The sequence below is a fragment of the Pezoporus occidentalis genome, unplaced genomic scaffold (assembly GCF_034315485.1).
Source record: "Pezoporus occidentalis ecotype Australia unplaced genomic scaffold, CSIRO_AGI_Poc_V1 ctg116, whole genome shotgun sequence".
Taxonomy (NCBI): Eukaryota; Metazoa; Chordata; class Aves; order Psittaciformes; family Psittacidae; genus Pezoporus; species Pezoporus occidentalis.
In genome coordinates this window covers 2,190,292-2,207,627 of record NW_026912951.1, presented here as the reverse complement: position 1 = coordinate 2,207,627, position 17,336 = coordinate 2,190,292, and the positions used below count along the sequence as shown (strand labels likewise).

The window sequence follows — 17,336 nt, the reverse complement described above, 5'->3', positions numbered from 1 at the left end:
GCTTCCAGCGGTGTTTTAGAAGCTGGTTAGGGAGGTGAAGAGACATAACAGCTCTCTGAAATGGAATTAATTAGGCTTCTGGCAACAGGTTTGGAAGACAGGGGAGCCAAGGCTGCTGTAGTGATGGATCAGGAAGTGATCTCAGTAAAGCAGTGGGGTGTTTGCAGATAGAACAAGTCTGGTATTTTGTGTAGAGTGTGATCTAGCTCAGAGTGAAGCAGAAACATAATACTCCTATCACCTGATGATAAGAAATAATCTGCACTGAAAAACATAAAAAGTGGAGCTAGTTTGGTAGAAAGGTGGTAGTTAAATGTGTTTGTGTAAGCTCTTGGTGCCTTCAGTTAAGATCCTCATGGGCTTGGTGTAGTCAGCACTAAACAAACATGTGAATTCCCAGTTGCTTCTGTAAATAATTTGAAGTATATATAAATAGATATTATATGAACGATGGTGGTGAGGGGAATAAAGCAACAAATAATAATTTAAATGTTATAAAATACTTAGTACTGAATGCTAACAAAAAAGTCAACATTAAGGTTCCTGGATAACCTTTCCATGCTGTGTTGTGCATATACACTGAATAGTTTTCTGTGTAATCACCTGACATTCACGCGATGTTGCCACCATATTGTAACAGAAATGTCTGAAAAATACTGGGTTACCTTAAGTCTCTCTAAATGGCTTCAGTTGTGTCAGGAGACAAAGTCTGAGTCACTGATATCTGCTGGGCTAACACAGCTCTCCTGAAGAAGGACTTTTGTTTTAGGCATGTGTACCCATGCCCTAGGATGCTGAAAACAAACATAAGATTGGCAGGCAATTCTTCAGAAAATTCTGGTGCTGCCTTTTACTGTCTATCAAAATTGTTCCTTGAACTTGGTGAGGCAAGAAAGGAGATGGAAGAGCTTCCTGCTCTGATTTCTTCAGCCTTTCATGAGTTTGTTGTCTGAATGTCTAATTGCATTTTGTTTCTTGCCTTTCTAGATGGGCTGGTGATCCCATTGGTGGAACTGTCTGCAAAGCAGGTTGCATTTCACATTCCATTCGAGGTGGTGGAGAAAGTTTATCCTCCAGTGCCTGAGCAGCTGCAGCTTCGAATTGCCTTCTGGAGTTTCCCAGAAAATGAGGAGGATATCAGGTAATTAATACTGGTTTTGTTCCATTGATGCTTAAGGAAAAGTTCTGTTCACTAGAGGAGAATCATTGTCCATTTAATGTCCCATATATTTGTTGCTTCTGCCGTTCTCATGCATTTTGTAATGCATGGGTGGTTTACTGGGGGTTATGCTATGATATGAGGGTTTATTTCAGGGTGAGCTGCTCTGCATGCATGTACATGTGCAGATTGTATATGTAAATGACAGCAGAATAAACACAGCCTTTAATTTGCCTGACAGGACTAGTTCATAGAGTTTTGTTCTTATGTTAGTTTTACACAGTATTCTTTCCAATTTGAATCAGTTGCTAGAGTCAGATCTTTAACTGGGCTCAGAAATTGCCCTCAGTATGCTGTGCAAGCCCTTCATTGGTGTAAGCAGAAAAATCAGACTTTGTGATTGCATCAGTGATCAGAATGGAGACAGAAATTACTATTTCTTACGTTTACACATAAATTGTGTGAGTACATAGTAAAAAATTCTGTGCTTTTAGATCTTTTGCCGAAGTTGGGTGTTTTTTTTTATGAAGCTTTTATACTATAGGAGGCCTACCTGTGTGGCTGTGCATTCAGAATTTTGCTGCAAAGTAGTGATATTACACTCTTTAAGAAAGAATCATCTTGAAAGTTCTTAGATGCATTCATCTAAGGTGCTGGTATCAGATGGGGGGGGTTAATGTCAGAAGTGCTGATGTAATTTGTAACATCACCTGTGGGGGACCACAGCAAACCAGCAGGTTATGTATGTTAATTATTCTGATGAACACAAGTGTAAAAAAACCTCGGGTGAAGATGCAGGAAACTCATCTAGAAATACAAGGAGCTTTTACTGTGGCATGCTAACATTGACCTTGAATTGATATTATACTATATAGAGAAGCTTAATTTTAGGCTATGAATGAATTTATATTTTGAAGGCTTAGGTTAAAATTCCTAGAAATGCCAGTGGCTATACACAAACTCAGGAAGAGACCAGTGATTTTTATGGTTGAACTGAATAGACAAATGGCAGAAAAGAGCTGGATTTCATCTTAAAGATGAAGATATGAAGGATTTTTCAAAAAAACATGTCAACAATAATAGAAGAGCATAAAAGTGTAAAGTTTCTTCAAACCGGACTGATCTTGACATGTTCTCTGTTTCTCTTGCAGATTGTACTCGTGTTTGGCAAATGGCAGTGCAGATGAGTTCCAGCGAGGGGAGCAGCTGTTCCGGGTGAGAGCTGTCAAAGACCCTCTCCAGATAGGTAAGAACATTGCAGCTTTGCATCTCCAGATATTTCAGACTTCCAAAACTGTATTTGCAGTGGACCAGCAGTGGTATGACCTAGTCTCAAAATGAACTTTTCTGGCATCCTAGACTAAACTGCCTGCCACATGTGTTATGCTGACAGGCAGGATATGTAAGAAAATGACCACACACAAGCTGCTATAACATGCACAGTTTATTAAACGAGCACACAAATGCAAATTGGGTATATATCTCTCTCTTTATAGTGAATAAGTACAATAAAGCAATATAGATGTAAAGCTTAGAGGAAAATTAGCAATGCATCAAATCATTACTGCATGGAGAGAACAGAGATCAAGGAAAAATACATCACCAGTTACCACCTAATCATCATCCAGGCCTACACTTCAGGCTGGGAAGCCCTGTGGCAGCCAGTGTCTCAGGTAATTGGGAAAATTCCTATGGGGTGCATCCACCCATAGGTGAGGCTTTGGATTTGGCTGCAAGAGGGTCCTGCTTTTATGCTCTTAGAAAAACAATGGATTTTATGCCAGCTCTGTGACTGTTTACTCATGGGGCGTGCAGTTTTTCATGATCTTGCTGTTGCCCATGCTGAGAGCATTGTCCAGGCACCCTGGTGTGGCCAAGTATGAAGGTCATAAAACAACTGCACACCTATGTTTTTCCTGCCTCTTTCTGACAGTCATAATCAACATAAACATATATACTGAAAACACTTTGACAAAAACCATACTTTGATATGTCTCTTACTCATGACTGGGAATCAACCCTCAGTGATGTTCCCATCCATTATATTCTTTGTAATGTCTAGAGCTAAATACTATGTTTACTTCATTCTCAGTCAGCTCAGCTGTGAAACTGAGTGAAAAGCCAGAAATGTTCTGAAAATGGTGTTTTGGAAAAAACTGTGGAATGCCTTTGTCTCTATAGAGAACTTGGTTTTCTAGTTATCTGATCGAATGATTACCTTGCCTGAAGTGCATGCATGGCAGAGAGGAAGTTTGCAAGGTTTAATTATTCTTTTAGGAAAAGAGTTATATTAATAATACAGTTACTCATGTAATACTTTTGTCAAAAGGAAAACCCTGTTGCTGTACAGTGGATTTTATTTCTCTTCTTCACTTATCTTGTTCTTTTTATCTTTTATGGTTATAGGAACTAATCTTACCTTAAACAGAGAATTGGTCTCTGTGTTTTTCCTTAAATCCTTTGCAGTAAAGGAGAATATTGAGCTAGCTTTTCTAGTGACAGCTGTTGGACAGGAAGGCAGTATGTGAAATAAAGACACTAGTATGTTAAGGTGACCCATGTCAATCCAATAGAGATGTGTTGGGTTTTTGTGCTACTGTAAACTTCACAACTAGACTATTAATTGGCATGTAGCAACTGAGCCTGGTTGTAATAAAAAAAAATGATAATACAAAAATCTATAATGTTAAGGAGGGAATTTCCTTTATTTTCCTGTGATGAGGGATAAGAGGCTTCTTTCTGCCTGCCTGTTTAGTTGCTAGTACCAGTAATACTTAACTCTCAGTGATCAGTGGAATGAATAAATTTAGGTAAAGGACCCTCGAAAAAGGAATAAAAGGGACTGATGCTGTAAAAGCTTGAGGAGAATGAAAAGAGGATAGTCATTGAGCTACAGAAATTGCAAAAGGCTGATGGAATTGTTTTGTGAATATAGGGTAAAGCATCTGAAAGGATTTTACCTCGTCTGTTTTGCAATGTAATAACAATAGCAGTCATAAAGTATACTGAGTTGTCAGTGACATCAGATAGTAATTTTGGGACATCAGCAAAATTGAGCTAAACACAATCAAACTGAGTTTTGAGTGCATTCAGGAGCTCCTGATGTCAGGTCTGAAATGCTGAGAGAGGCCTCTAAGGCATCTGCTGAGCTTCAGGAAGGCAAATGTTTAAGAGAGACAAAATGAGTTACAATACATCTGGCTGAAATTCGGCAATTCCTGGGACTTTTCCAGTGGAAAAGAGCAGAATATTTAATATACAGTGTTGACCCTGGTCAAAACTTGTTTCAGAAATAAATCAAAAAGATAAGGAGGTGTAAAGCAATGTATATGAACAAAGGCTAGGAATGTTAGTGCAAAAGCTGTGCTTGGGAGGGGAGAAGAGTTGGGAAAAAGAGCAAATGGTGCATGATACGGGGAGGAGCTGCGCAAGTACACACACAGCAACTGGTCTTCTGGACAAAAGATTATGTGTGTGGAGGGGGAGTAACTTTGTTTAGAGAGTAATTTTGTTTCCTCCTTAGTAGAGGAACTTTACCTAATGTAGGGATTTTTTTGTTTCTTTTCCCATGAGTAGCAGCCCCGACCATGGGCAGTACGGGTGTGGTGGCTAGAATTTCACTTGTCCACTCCAGATGATTTTAAGGTGTGCGATTGCAGTTGAGTTTCACATACTGACACATAGGCAAAGAAACACAGGAAATTAAAAAGCCCATGAGAGGGAATTTGATTTGGAGGGGGTGTTGTGCTTTAAAACCAGTCAGGCATCTCATTCACTCACTCCCCCCCCTTCTTCCCTCCCCTTGCTCCCAGAGGGACGGAGAGGAGAATCAAAAAGAATGCAACTCCCACAGGTTGAGATAAGAACAGTTTAGTAACTAAGGTATAACACAAATCACTACTGCTACCACCAATAATAATAATGATAAAGGAAATAACAAGGGAAGAGAATACAACACCTCAGCACCAGCCGACCGATAACTCGCTCCCCCTAGCCCGACCAAGCGTCAGCCGATACCTTCTCCAACCCCACAGTCCTAGCTCTTTCGGGTACCTCCCAGTTACATCCTGGGCATGATGTGCTGTGGTATGGAATACTTCTTTGGTCAGTTTGGGTCAGGTGTCCTGTCTCAGCTTCCTCCCGGCTTCCCCTCCTCCCTAGTAGAGCATGAGGCTCAGAAAGTCCTTGGTCAGACTAAACATCAGTATTATCAGCCCTTTTCCCAGGCCAAAAGTCAAAACACAACGCTGCACCAGCTACTGAGAAGGAGAAAAATGACTGCTACTGCTGAACCCAGGACAGTATCCACCCTTTATTCCATACCATTCACGTCATGCTCAGATCCCACATTTCCAAGATACCATCTCACATATATACATCCCCATATACACAGAGTCGGGGAGAAAGAGATCATTTCTTAGTGCATGGACCAATCCCTACAAAGCTGCTGAGTCCATTCAGTCCATGATATTGGGTTCCATCTCTTTTAACAGTCTTTCAGAGCAGGAGAGGCTATGTAAAGTGTTCACACTCGTGAATAACCTGGGCAGTAGTGTCCATTGCTAAGTCCACCCCTCGATCATGAGTCCATCTCTATGTTGCGTGTCTGCTCTGATGGTCTGAAGTGCCATGGGCCCACCAGACTCAAAATAATTCACTGTCCCCTTCAGCAGTTTTTGCAGCTTGTTGCTGGGGACTCCATACAGCTGCCTTCCATCTCCGGTGCTTCCAAAGCACTGGAGGGGCCCAGTGGACTAGATACTTGCCCATACTGTCACACACACCCTGCCACTCATGACTGTCCAGCCCTGGGGAAAATTTCCTGGTCCTCCTATATCATCGTCTAACCCTAGACAAGACCCAAACCTGACTCTGCTTAACTTTTGAGATCAAACAAAATGGTTGTGGGTAAAACACAGTCTGTGTGTGTGCCAACATGCTGATCCCCATCACAATCAGCAGGCAGGTCCCAAGGATACCCAAAGGCCATTCAAAACCTTCAGAGCTCTCAAACGATGCTGCTGTACTTGTCACTGGGGCTGGTGTAGCTGCTGTGCTTGCCGGCTCTCCCACCACCAGCTTCTCTTTTCCTGAGTCCAGTTCTTCCTCCTCTGCCTTGCTGGGAAATGCTGCGTGGTCTCCTGCATCCTCCTGGGGCTTGGCGGGCGGCTTCCGGGGGATGCTCTTGACCGTTGCGGGGCTGGGCTCAGCCACGGGGCTCAACTCCTCCTTGGGGATCGGCTCCTCCACCGCCTTCTCCTGCTGCTCGGCAGCCGCCTCCTTCCGCTCCTTGACCTCCCCGACCTCCTCCACTGGCAGCCGCTCCCTGCCGGCCTCCGGCCCCCCTCCCGCTGCCACTTGATCCCCAGGGCTACTCTCCTGGGCCGCTTTGGGTGCCGCTGGCTCCCGGGGCCGCTCCCCCTCAGCTCCCCGCATCCTCACAAAGATGGAGGCGAGGATGAGGGCCAGGGGGGTGAAGAGCAGCTGGACGGCCAGGTACAAGTCCACGTCCACATCCATCCTGCCCTGCTGCTGGATCTTACCTGTATTACAAGTCATGGCCATAAAGCACAGTGAGACAAGAACCTTAGCCCAAGCCCCACACTTGATAAACACTAACACAGCAAATACTGGCTCTAAGTAAGTTACAACATTCTGAAACTCTGAGTTTGAGAGGAACAACTCTGAGAGCCAATAAATCATCATTGTGATGAGTGACTATTAATCTGGTCAGATCTGTCGTTATCTCAACCCCTTGTGCCCCATGATGGGCGCCAAAAACAACTGTCATGGTTTAAACCCAGTCAGGTAACTCGTTCGCTCACTCCCCTACTTCTTTCCCTCCCCCTACTCCCAGAGGGACGGAGAGGAGAATCAAAAAGAATGCAACTCCCACAGGTTGAGATAAGAACAGTTTAGTAACTAAGGTATAAGACAAATCACTACTGCTACCACCAATAATAATAATGATAAAGGAAATAACAAGGGAAGAGAATACAACACCTCAGCACCAGCCGACCGATAACTCGCCCCCCCAGCCCAACCAAGCGCCAACTGATACCTTCTCCAACCCCACAGTCCCTAGCCCTTTCAGGTACCTCCTAGTTCCATCCTGGGCATGATGTGCTGTGGTATGGAATACCTCTTTGGTCAGTTTGGGTCAGGTGTCCTGTCTCTGCTTCCTCCCGGCTTCCCCTCCTCCCTAGCAGAGCATGAGGCTCAGAAAGTCCTTGGTCAGACCAAACGTCAGTGTTATCAGCCCTGTTCCCAGGCTGAAAGTCAAAACACAACGCTGCACCAGCTGCTAAGAAGGAGAAAAATGACTGCTACTGCTGAACCCAGGACAGGGGGATTGGGCAGTGCATTGCAATATTGTGATCAATCGGACATAGTTTGAAACATGCTTTGTGCTCTTTTTGCCCATATCCTTTTGCAGTATATATATATATTTAAATACAAATATCTTGTCCACATGCAGATCTATACCTAAAACTTCTGAACAACAGCACCTCTTCACAACTTTCCCAAACCCCACCTTTTTACAGCGTTGTGTACACACAAAGAATCTGCTTTAGTAGACCTTCTCCTGCACATTCCCTTTGTAGCAGTCATAAACCCGTGTCCTTGCACTAAAGACACCATTTCTGTTCTCAGACAGGTGTGTCGTAGTTGCTGGTCTGAGACTTTTTTCTATCATAGTCTTAATTTCTTTTTTTAACAATTGAGGAAAGCAGAAGCAGGTTCAGTCTGGGTTCTAATTTTGCACCTTCTTGAATAGTCTCTGTCTCTACTTTTTAGAGATTCTCCTAAATTGTCCCAAATTGCCTTGCTTTACTTTACTTTTTGTTGAGCTCTTCTTTTCCCATTTCTGTTAGTCCTGGGGAAGCCAGAGAAGAAGTTCTTAAATCCTCTACTGAGGTGTGTTTGCTGGCATTGTTGTAGGGGCATCATAACTACCAAATATCAATGAAGAAAGCTTGGAGCCTGCATTCCAAGAAGTATTCTTAGCATGTTGAAGTATTCTTAGGATGTTGTTGACTGATAGGTCACTTAATTCTTTTCATTCCATTTGCTTACTGAGTAGCTTGGGGAATTTCAGATTTGTGCATTTCCACCTGAAATCATGAGAAAATTGGGTCTGTTCAGCCGGAGAAGAGGAGGCTGTGTGGAGACCTCACAGCAGCCTTCCAGTGTGTGAAGTGGGCATACAAGGATGCCAGAGAGGGACTCTTCATCAGGGACTGTAGTGATAGGGCAAGGGGCAATGGGTTTAAACTTAAACAGGGGAAGTTCACATTAGATATAAGGAAGAAGTTCTTTACTGTGAGGGTGGTGAGACACTGGAACAGGTTGCCCAAAGAAGTGGTAAATGCACCATCCTTTGCAGTTTTCCAGGCCAGGTTGGATGGGGCTTTGAGCAACCTGGTCTAACGGAGTGTGTACCTGCTCATGGCAGGGGGATTGGAACTAGATGATTTTAAGGGTCCTTTCCAGCCTAAACTGTTCTGATTCTGTGACCTCAGAAAAACAAATGCACAGATCTGAAATTTAACAATAAATGGATTTCATGATAAAATACATATCAAATGCAAAAGATACTGATGTAGCTATCCTAAAATTATGAGTACTGTATTATAACCAGCTGGAAGCATACATTTCTTTTGGATTCTTTTCCTGCAGGATTAAGTTTCTGGGGTGGAGCAGTGAGAAGTATAGGTTATGGACTTAAAAAGAAGCCATCTCTATTTTGTAGGTCCTGCTGCTAGGCAGCAGTTGATTATTACCAGATTTTACCTTTGATTAAACCATGTGTCTTAATTGTGTACCAGACAGGACAGTGTGCTGGTACCCTTTCCTCACTACATGATAAAGCCTGCTTCATGGTGTAGTAGTTCACTCCTGGTGCTCTTTTTGCGTAACTGGTATGTTGTACAGTGTAGGTACGTGACACATCCTCTGAAGCATTGGTGCTGGTTGCTTGACGTATTTGTTCTGTGCATGAGTAGTAAAGCTGGTGCTCATAACAAGTGTTAGATGTCCTTTCAGTGTAGAAAGCCTAAGTGCTTTCACATAAGCCCTAAACTTGCTCTGTGCCCACTGTGCATTTAAGAAAAATTGTATCCAGGGGGGTGAGACTCCTGGCACAGCAATTCCTCTGGCCTGCAGCTCTTTCTCGATGTCTCCTGGGAGTGGAGCTTGCCAAGAATGGGGTATAGATCTTAGGTTTTTTTTTTCTGGTGGGCTACATGCAGCTGCAGAATCAATGTTGCTGGTACATGCAGACATGGTTTTGTAATGTGTTGTTGTGCATGGAGTAGATAAGCTGTTATCAGGTAGTGGGAATGGGGAGTGCGTGGAAGAACTTTCTTGTGGGTTCCATGAGGTGACCAGGTCACTCAGGTGTGCAGTAGATGTGATTCTTCACTTTTAAGCAGGAGGGTAAGAGCTGTGGTGTGTGGGAGAAGTTAATTATTGCACCTTGACTATAAGCAAATACAATTTGATTTCTGTTTCTTTAAACAGTAGTGTTGGGCTATAGTGCTCCAGAATGGTCTCCTTCATAGTCACCTTTCCAGTCCTTGCAGGCTCATGGTTTTGTAAACTATGCAGTGAGCTGAATTTTAAAGTTGAACCTCTATGTAAAAGTAACTATTAATTTAACCCAGATTTTTTCCCCTGGTATGGTTTTCTGCGCTAGCCCACAAACAGTTTTTCAGCACAGCAAGACTGATTGTGCAAAAAACACTGGGCGGAGGTGCTTGAATTAGCAGCATCAGTGACAGACACGTTCATCAAGCTACAGTTTGAGCTGAAGTTTGTGATGTGTCATGCTGAAACCCTTGAATTTTCTTTGTCTGTTTTTATAACTGTTCTTCCCTCTTTGCATTTCATCAGGTAACTGTCTTCATATACAAATAAGAATTTCATGGTAGGAGCTCGGTAAGAGTGTATAGCTGTGACCTATTGTTCTCTAAGACCTTTCGAATACCTCTTTTTCTCAGTGAAACAGGATTGCTGTAATTCCAATTTGTGAAATGCTTAATTTGCATTTGTGAAAATTAGGGCATTTTGGCATCGGTCTGAGATGCTTCTACTGTAACAGAAGGACTAGCTGAACTGTTTGGCTTGTATTATCCAAGTGTGGATCATAAATTAGAACTGTAGCTGGTAATAAGCAGCACAGTAATTTTGTGTGAATGCTGCCTTTTGTTTTGATTTTGTTCCAATTGCTAGAATGGCTGAAGAATTTGGGTGGCATTATGTGTACTAATCAAAATAATCACCCACATCAGGAAGAGGGTTTGATTCTGGTGTACAGGAGAAATAGAAAGGTTAAGCAAGGTAAGAGCAAGTTTGTATTGGCATGGAGATTATATTTTGAAGAAGAACTAGTGCACACTGTTTTAAATGGGATTTAGGAGGTCATGTGCACTCCTGAACACCATCATTATTATAATCTCACAATGTCATAATAAAAGCTCAGTAGTGTGGATTTATAATGTTCTTCCCTGTGCTGATGATGGAGAAAGTATTTCAATCATCTGTCCCAAGCCGTATTTTTTTTTCACTTAAGGTAGATTGTCGGGCTGAATTTTGGTTATGGCTTGATACCCTTGATGCTTTCTGTGCTTCATTGAAACTCAATTTGACACTAGCAGAAAGATTCTGAGGCTGATACTCATTGCTGTAGAGGATGATTAACTGCTGATAGGGACCTTCCAAACAAGTAAAAGTTTCGTGTTCCTGATGGCCTTTTTCTGCTCATGATATATATGCCTCTGAATAACAATTATCTGTAGAGGAAGCTGTATTGTAAGTACAACTGGTATGCATTGTACATGCACTTACATAAAGTCAAGCCTCATTAAAGTTCTTTGTAATGCTGCCTGAGATGCGGTTCATAATTTATTTGTTTGATCACAGATTAATGGGGCTGTCTTAATTCATGTGTTGTTGCTGAAATTTCCCTTTTCCATTGATTTTACTCTAAGAGGGGGTTTTTGTTTGCTAAGTACATGTTTTATAAAAATGGGGTATTCACACAATTGCAAGGAGGTACATAAATTATGCAAAATGGGTAGCTTCTGAAGCCACAGTGTGTAAGTGTGTGTTTAGGTGTGAAGTTTTGCCTTCTTTAGTTCACTGTAAAACTGCAGAAGTTAACTGACTTGGAAATAAGTCACCTAGCCTGTTCTGCACTGCTGCCAGAGATAATTAACATAGAAATCATGCCTAAAATATGTGTAGTCTACCTTTGACCCTTTGATCAAACCCCCACACTTTTCAGTGATGTTTTTATCTAGTTCTGCTTTTTCTTTTTACTATATTAACATAAGTAAATATATAAACTAATTTATTAACAACTGGTATTTTTGAACCTTTTATGACATATTATGCCTCTGTGCTGATATTCTGCTGTTAACTGATTGGAAAGAAACGCTGGAGAATCTAGATCCCTGTCCATCCCTGTATGGGTGATGTTGCTATACATGTTGTTACACTGTTTAAATGGCACATATCTAAACTTCCATGCTAGCTAAATCTGTCTTCCTGGTGCCAGAAGAGTAACTTGGACTTTTGAATTTTAACAGGCTTCCATCTGAGTGCCACTGTGGTACCCCCACAGATGGTGCCACCCAAAGGTGCATACAACGTGGCGGTGATGTTTGACCGGTGCAGGATCACATCATGCAGCTGTACCTGTGGAGCTGGGGCCAAGTGGTGTGCTCATGTCGTGGCACTCTGCCTTTTCCGGATACACAATGTAGGCCTTTAAATACAGTTCTTCTCTCCCCTAGGCATCTTCTCTGAGTCTCTCATTACAGTTTTGTGCAACTCACGCTCTCTTTAGGGAAACTGTGCTTGGTACTCATTGTTCAAATGTGTCCTCACAGTGGTGGTCTGCAGAGTGAATTGTCTGAGGCTCTAACCTGCAGGACATCATTTGATAATGTGCAAATTACTAAGGATAGATGCAGAGTCTTTTTTTGCCCCTTCCTGTTTCTCATTTAAATGCTAGAATTACTCATTCTTTCTTCAGTTAGATTTTTATTAAAAGTCTTTGTAAATACGGTATAGGAAAGCTTTTTAAGTTGTTTAATCAGAGTGCAGAAGGAAGGTAATTTTGATCACTGTTGGCCTTTATGTTCACCAGTTCATTTTAACACATACCGAGGCAGGTCATTTTGACTTGCAGATTTCAAACACTCAGTTAAGTTTATGTTTTTATTTGACTGCTTGTATTATGTGTAGCCTTGTATAAACTGAAAAGTCTGTGTTTCTTATCCCAGTGAACTCCAGGTAAAAATGTATAGAATCAGTATAAAATACACAATTTGAGGGCTCAGTCTAGCATACGGATTAATTTCCTTAGACTTTGGGAAGCTGAGAAATACATCTTAAGGAAGGATTAAATTTGGGTGATTGAAAGGAACAGAAGATTTTCTGCTGTCACACAACATTTTATAGCTAACGTGCTTATGGTCAACACCAGATTCTTAAATAAATGCTAATAACCTGCTGAAGCTTGTTAATACTTCATAATGGACAATTGTAATAGGCTAAAATTGATACTTTTCTGAAATCATCAGAATGTCAGTAAACTTTCTGTACTTAGGACTGCAGTGTTGGCAAAAAAGAGTTATGCTTTCAATTAGTAGTTCCAATTTTAAAAGGTGGATATAGAGAGTGAGGATAGGAAACCAATTTTCATTTATATTGTTTATGCTCAGAAAGTTTGGACCCTGTGTAAGGTAGAAAATCATTCTTTTCCCTCCAATCCTTTCTTGTACTTGAAAAATGCTGGTGAAGGGATTTTCATGTTTATATATACTGACCGCTAACACTAGCAAGTTCCAAGGCGAAGTATATTGCTCTATGTAGACAAACCAATATCAGAAGCATCTTTACTATCAAACTGCTCTTGCCTGTTTCCAAGTTAAATTTTAGGTAGGTGTTATTCAAATATGTTTTTCCCTGTACAGTGAAAAATGTTAAGAAACTAGTGTTTTGATGTTGGTTTTTGTTGTTGGTTTTGCTTGCTTTGCTGTGTTTTGTTGTTTTTTTTTGTTTGTGTTTGTTGTTTGGTTTTCTTTATCATCTAAGTTGTTCTATGATATAGAAAGAGACTGATTTTTTAAGATTGAATTAAAAAAACCTCTATTGAGATAAATGAGGTGGGTTTGATTCTGTGAAACAACCCCCCACAGAGCTGGTTGGTTTGCCAGAAGCTTAAAGAATAATGTCCTATTTTAGAGGTTTGTTTGTGAAATCCCTGCCAGTATTTGTGCAATTGCTAGCAACAACAGATCTTAAGCACAGCTGTTAAAGCAGTTTCTTTGAAAAGAAACTCTTAAAAACAGTTTTTATAAAGCCTAGACAGCTTATTTGCATGTTTTCTGCAACACACCACATAATTACAGAAAAAAAAGAAATTGTCCATCAAGACCAAGCATGATACACATCAGTATAGCTGCTGTTCATAACACTTCATCCTTAGAGTGGACACAGCTTCATTAAGTCTGACCTGTTAATGGCAGTTCTTATCTTTTTTTCTTCCTTCAGGCATCTGCAGTATGTTTACGAGCACCTGTTTCTGAGTCCTTGTCTCGGCTACAAAGAGACCAATTGCAAAAATTTGCTCAGTACCTAATCAGTGAACTTCCACAACAGGTAAATGGGGACATTCGATAGCATTGACTTCTATAGTGGGATTTGCTTATCTTTATTCTGGATCAATTTGTATGATGTCTTTTGTTGCAAGATAATCAGTTATGCTATTCAAATGTGAGTTGCTGGGAATGCCTTCAGTTCTTGCCTTTTCAGATTTCCATTCTATTATTTGACAGTTGTCCATTGCCAAGTAAAATGGTAGAAGTGTCCTACAGGGTGAAAGAAGAGTGGTGGCTATTCATATTAGCATGAATATGCACTTAGCTTTTGAAGGATCAAACACAGTAAAATAAATGCATGATGGTGAAAAAACTTAGGTCAGCACAAATCAGGCTGCTTCTGTGTTGTATGTTCGGTAAGTTGAATGGGGAAGACTCATCAAGGGATGTGTTGTGCGTGCCTTAGGTGGGCACTTTCTAATGCACCCAACTGGTGACTTTTTGACTTCTCACATTGTAGCTTCTTTGATGATTCGTAAGAATCATTTGGGTTACAGAAAATCACAGACATGAAATCTGGTTAGTCAAAGACTAAATGTGCTCTTCTTATTCCTTAAATATATATGTTGTTCAAGGTCAGGTCATTTATATTGTCTGCCTAAAAGGCTTGCACAAAATATGTAAGAATACCTAAGTGATCATAAAATGTCTGCTTTAAAAATACAGGAACTTTTTTATGCTGGTTAAACCAAAAGAGGTAGAGAAAAAATTCTCTGCTTGGATATCTGTCACATTTCACTAGTACTTGCATAATGGCTTAAATAGGAGTTAAATTACTATTGGCATATGCCTAAAATTCATATTATGGTGCTGTGCTTGGGACACTAAGATATTCTATTGCTAAAACCTCCTCTACATTTCCTATAGAAATACTGATCTTATGAGAGGAAATAGAGGAAACCTGTAATATCAAAGTGATATAAAACCACTGCTTTTTTGCTTCTTTTTGTTCAGCACCAATAGTGTGTGCTTCTTGCTGCATTACCTAACAAAGCTTTTCTTCTCAAGGACCTGGATCTTTATGTCACATAGTTTGGATTCTAGTAAATGAGGGTTTTGAAAGGCTAATAGTGGTGGTAGTTCTTTTTTGAATGGCATGTGAGTTGCTTGCTTTCAAATACTCTCTCAGCTCCTTTTTGCAGGGATTATTTCTCCTTCTGTCATGTACCAGTGGTACACCCAGGAACATCTGGATTATTTAATTATTACTGTCTAGCCAGATAATCTGATGGATGCTGCCCAACAGAAAAGTTAGGGGTTTTTGGCAGATGCATCTTAACCTGTGTTGTATAATTCCCTTGAAAAAGGCAAGGCATGCCCTAAGCTCTTCCAACAGTCTCATTCCTGATCTTTGAGATTTCTGTGTGGAGATAGATACTCTGATACCTTGGGGCTTTTTGTTTTGACTACATGATGTAGCCTTACAGTAGGCTATATACATTATTATATTTTAACGTTATTTCCAGCTTGTGAATGACATTATGATACAGTAATATAAAGCCGAATTACTTTGGAGTGTGGGGGAATGATGGCCTGTAGGAATGCAGCTAGATAAGAAGATGTTTTTCAGAGTCTCTGCGGAAAGTATTTTCTCTGTCTATGAAAATGTTAGTGATTCTGGGCAGCTGGAATTTATTACCCAGTTCTCTCAAGAGCTGTTTCCCTTCTTGAAGCCAGTACTCCTATTCCAATTAAATATGAGTATCTTGGCAAAAATTCCTGAAGGAGAATCACTACAGGGCCCCAGTACTTCCACCTTAAGGTGTGACATTGCCTAGACCTGTTACTTTTCTGCTCTGTGGAGACTTAAAATACATAGTAGTAAAAACAGGTACAAGAATAGTTTAATGCTTAGCTTGTTTCTTGAGATGATTGAAATGCAAAATATCCTTCTGAAGCTTTCTTTTTCTTCCATCTGTTTGAGATAGATCCATATTATTTGCAAATATAAGTGTCCTGAATGTGCTTTGCCTTACAGTAATTGTGGTCTTTAACCTCAGCTGTTGTGTGGAGAGAGATGAAGGGGATATCAGGTGTTCTGTTGCAAGTAATTTAAATCCTAAGTACACGCCTGACTTGTTGTAAGTGTGCATGCTAAAGGCTAAATGGATCTACAGTTTCAGCTGGGTCTTCGTTTGGGAAGAAATGCTTCCTGCTGTGTTTTTTACTTTCAGAAAGAGCATGTTGAGGGTATATCTACTTAAGGTTTTGCAGTCAGGTGTCTCTGCTTATGCTCTGGACTGTCCAGAAGCTATGATTAGTATCTGAAGGGGGCCTATAGGGATGCTGGGGAGGGACTCTTCATTAGGGACTGTAGTGATAGGACAAGGGGTAACGGGTTAAAACTTAAACAGGGGAAGTTTAGATTGGATATTAGGAGGAAATTCTTTCCTGTTAGGGTGGTGAGGCACTGAAATATGTTGCCCAGGGAGGTTGTGAATGCTCCATCCCTGGCAGTGTTCAAGACCAGGTTGGATGAGGCCTTGGGTGATATGGTTTAGTGTGAGGTGTCCCTGCCTATGGCAGGGGGGTTGGAACTTGATGATCTTCAGGTCCTTTCCAACCCTAAGTATTCTATGATTCTATGATTAGTTTAGTGCTGAAATCGCATTAGTTTACTGTTGAATCTGAGTTGATATCTAGATGATCCCTTTGCTAACAGGATGGTAAATAAGCTAAAGTCTGCCACAAAAGTTATGTAGGTATGTAATTTATAGTTTACTTCTCTCTTCCCATTAGTTCAGGTTTTAGAGGATGATTTAGGAGCAAGAAATAAAGAGCAATGAAAGTGCAGGAAAAGGGTGACCTTGACTGCAGTCACTTCCATGTCTCTCAAAATTAGTTGCAGTATCACTCTCTATGGGCTCCTACTCCTTAAGAAATGAGAAAGGAACTAATAATCTATGATGCTTTTGCTTACTTCTTAGGGTATGAATATAGGAAGTAAGCCTTGCATATAGGTTTGCTTTGAGAAAGGAGAGAGTTTAACAGCTTGTTTTCCATTCTATAATCTTTAGCACCCTCTTTCGTCTTTTCTGAAAACATGCTGTGTTTGATACTTCTGAAATTATGAGAGTGCTTCAGTCATGAAAATCCAGTCAGATTTTTGACTGGGTGTATCAGCATGAGAAATCCTGTGTATACTGAAAGTTTGCTTCATGTTTTCAGATTCTTCCAACAGCTCAGCGCCTGCTGGATGAGCTGTTATCTTCTCAGTCTACTGCCATCAACACAGTGTGTGGAGCCCCAGGTAACCTTGATACATCTTATTTCAGTAATCTCTGTCACAGGTAGGAAATGGATATATTTCCATTACTTTGAGTTTCTGAACTGGTCTGTTGCCATGTAGCTTAAATTGCAGGTGGAGGTCAAGGGGAAGGGTTAAGTACAGGCACTTGCGTGTATATATGGCACAGCAATAGGCAATTGCTTCTGTAACGAATGCCTCAGAGTGTATGCAGAAGAAGGGAGCATCAGACAATGCACCTTTCTAACAAAAGATTTTT

At 40.9% G+C, this 17,336-nt stretch overlaps 1 protein-coding gene across 2 annotated transcripts in view; it reads left to right on the top strand.

Annotated features, from left to right (window-relative positions):
• ZSWIM8 (zinc finger SWIM-type containing 8) overlaps positions 1–17,336 on the top strand; it is a 65,189-nt gene that overhangs the window by 22,972 nt on the left and 24,881 nt on the right. For both annotated transcript variants that reach the window (XM_062639445.1, XM_062639438.1), the window contains exons 2-6: positions 988–1,141; positions 2,311–2,405; positions 11,752–11,924; positions 13,724–13,831; positions 16,999–17,080. In XM_062639445.1, the coding sequence (XP_062495429.1) occupies positions 988–1,141; positions 2,311–2,405; positions 11,752–11,924; positions 13,724–13,831; positions 16,999–17,080 (612 nt within the window). The remainder of the gene's footprint in view (positions 1–987; positions 1,142–2,310; positions 2,406–11,751; positions 11,925–13,723; positions 13,832–16,998; positions 17,081–17,336) is intronic.